Genomic DNA, 1,278 nt, shown 5'->3' on the forward strand with positions numbered 1-1,278 from the left:
GTTAGAGGCTTATAGGAACTCAATGAAACAGAAAACCATATTGACAATGGGAGTTACTGTCCATTAAAATAAGATAGAACTAGTTAACATTCCTTGTTATTTCTCGAAGTGCAGAAATTAACTATTTGTAAAGCACAGAACTAGGAAACCATATTGACAATGGGAAATTACTGTCCATAACTTAAATTCCATTTTGTTTCTTTCATAGGAAAAGAATTTCATGTTTTCAAACAGCTAGCTGTCTTGAGGCTTCATGGCCGGGAACAGGAGGACCTCCTTTATGTTTTGGGAATCCGTCAACAACATGGTGAGGCGATCAATCCCCAGACCCCAGCCTCCGGTCGGCGGCAGGCCATACTCAAGGGCAGTGCAGAACGTTTCGTCCATGGACATTGCTTCATCGTCACCGTCCTGACGATTCCTCAGCTGCTCCTCAAACCGCTGCCTCTGCACGACGGGGTCGTTCAGCTCCGTGTAGGCATTGCACACCTCATGCTTGTTGATGAACAGCTCAAACCTTTCGGTCAGTCCAGGCCGGGCCTCGTCCCTGTGGGACTTGGCCAGTGGGCTCATGATCTCCGGATGGTTGATGATGAACGTCGGGTTCACGCATGTCTCCTCCAAGAAGTGCCCGACAAGCTTGTCCAGCAGCCGTGCCGTCGTGTGTGGAAGAGGGCACGTAATGTCGTACCTGGCACAGGCCTCCATCAGGTACTCGTTGGCATCGTCAGTCGACAGATCCTCCTCCGGTATGTTGAGATCGGCCATGTCCTCCAGTCCCTTGATCATGTCGATTCGCGCGAACGGAGGCGTGAAATCGATCTCGATAGGCGGCTTGTCGGTCCCGTTGGCGTGGTACTGTACCTTGTAGCCGCCCGTGAGCTCCTTCACCATGCCGCCCAGCATCTCCTCCGTGAGCTCCATGAGGTTGTTGTAATCCGTATATGCCATGTAGAACTCGCACGTCGTGAACTCCGGGTTGTGCGTCGTGTCGATGCCTTCGTTCCTGAACTGCCTCCCGATCTCGTACACGCAGTCCAGCCCCCCGACGACGAGCTGCTTCAGGTAGAGCTCCGGCGCGATGCGCATGTACAGCTTCATGTTGAGGTCGTTGTGGTTCGTGACGAACGGCCTCGCGGCGGCGCCACCGGCCACCACGTTCATCATCGGGGTGTCCACCTCCAGAAACCCGCGCTCGTCGAGGAAGCTGCGGATGAAGGAGACGACTCTGGCTCGCGTCGTGAAGACGGACCTCACCTCGGGGTTCACCATGAGATC

General features: G+C 53.9%; 1 protein-coding gene across 1 annotated transcript; it reads right to left on the reverse strand.

Moving 5' to 3' along the window:
* Window positions 1-234: 234 nt before the first annotated feature.
* On the reverse strand, window positions 235-1,275 carry LOC123177565 (lysine--tRNA ligase-like; the record flags this gene model as incomplete). The annotated part of the gene is made up of 1 exon (XM_044591242.1): window positions 235-1,275. A coding segment is annotated over one exon (1,041 nt), but the record flags the coding sequence as incomplete, so codon positions are not given.
* Between the last annotated feature and the right edge of the window lie 3 nt (window positions 1,276-1,278).

This window comes from Triticum aestivum, unplaced genomic scaffold, assembly GCF_018294505.1.
Source record: "Triticum aestivum cultivar Chinese Spring unplaced genomic scaffold, IWGSC CS RefSeq v2.1 scaffold39664, whole genome shotgun sequence".
NCBI lineage: Eukaryota > Viridiplantae > Streptophyta > Magnoliopsida > Poales > Poaceae > Triticum > Triticum aestivum.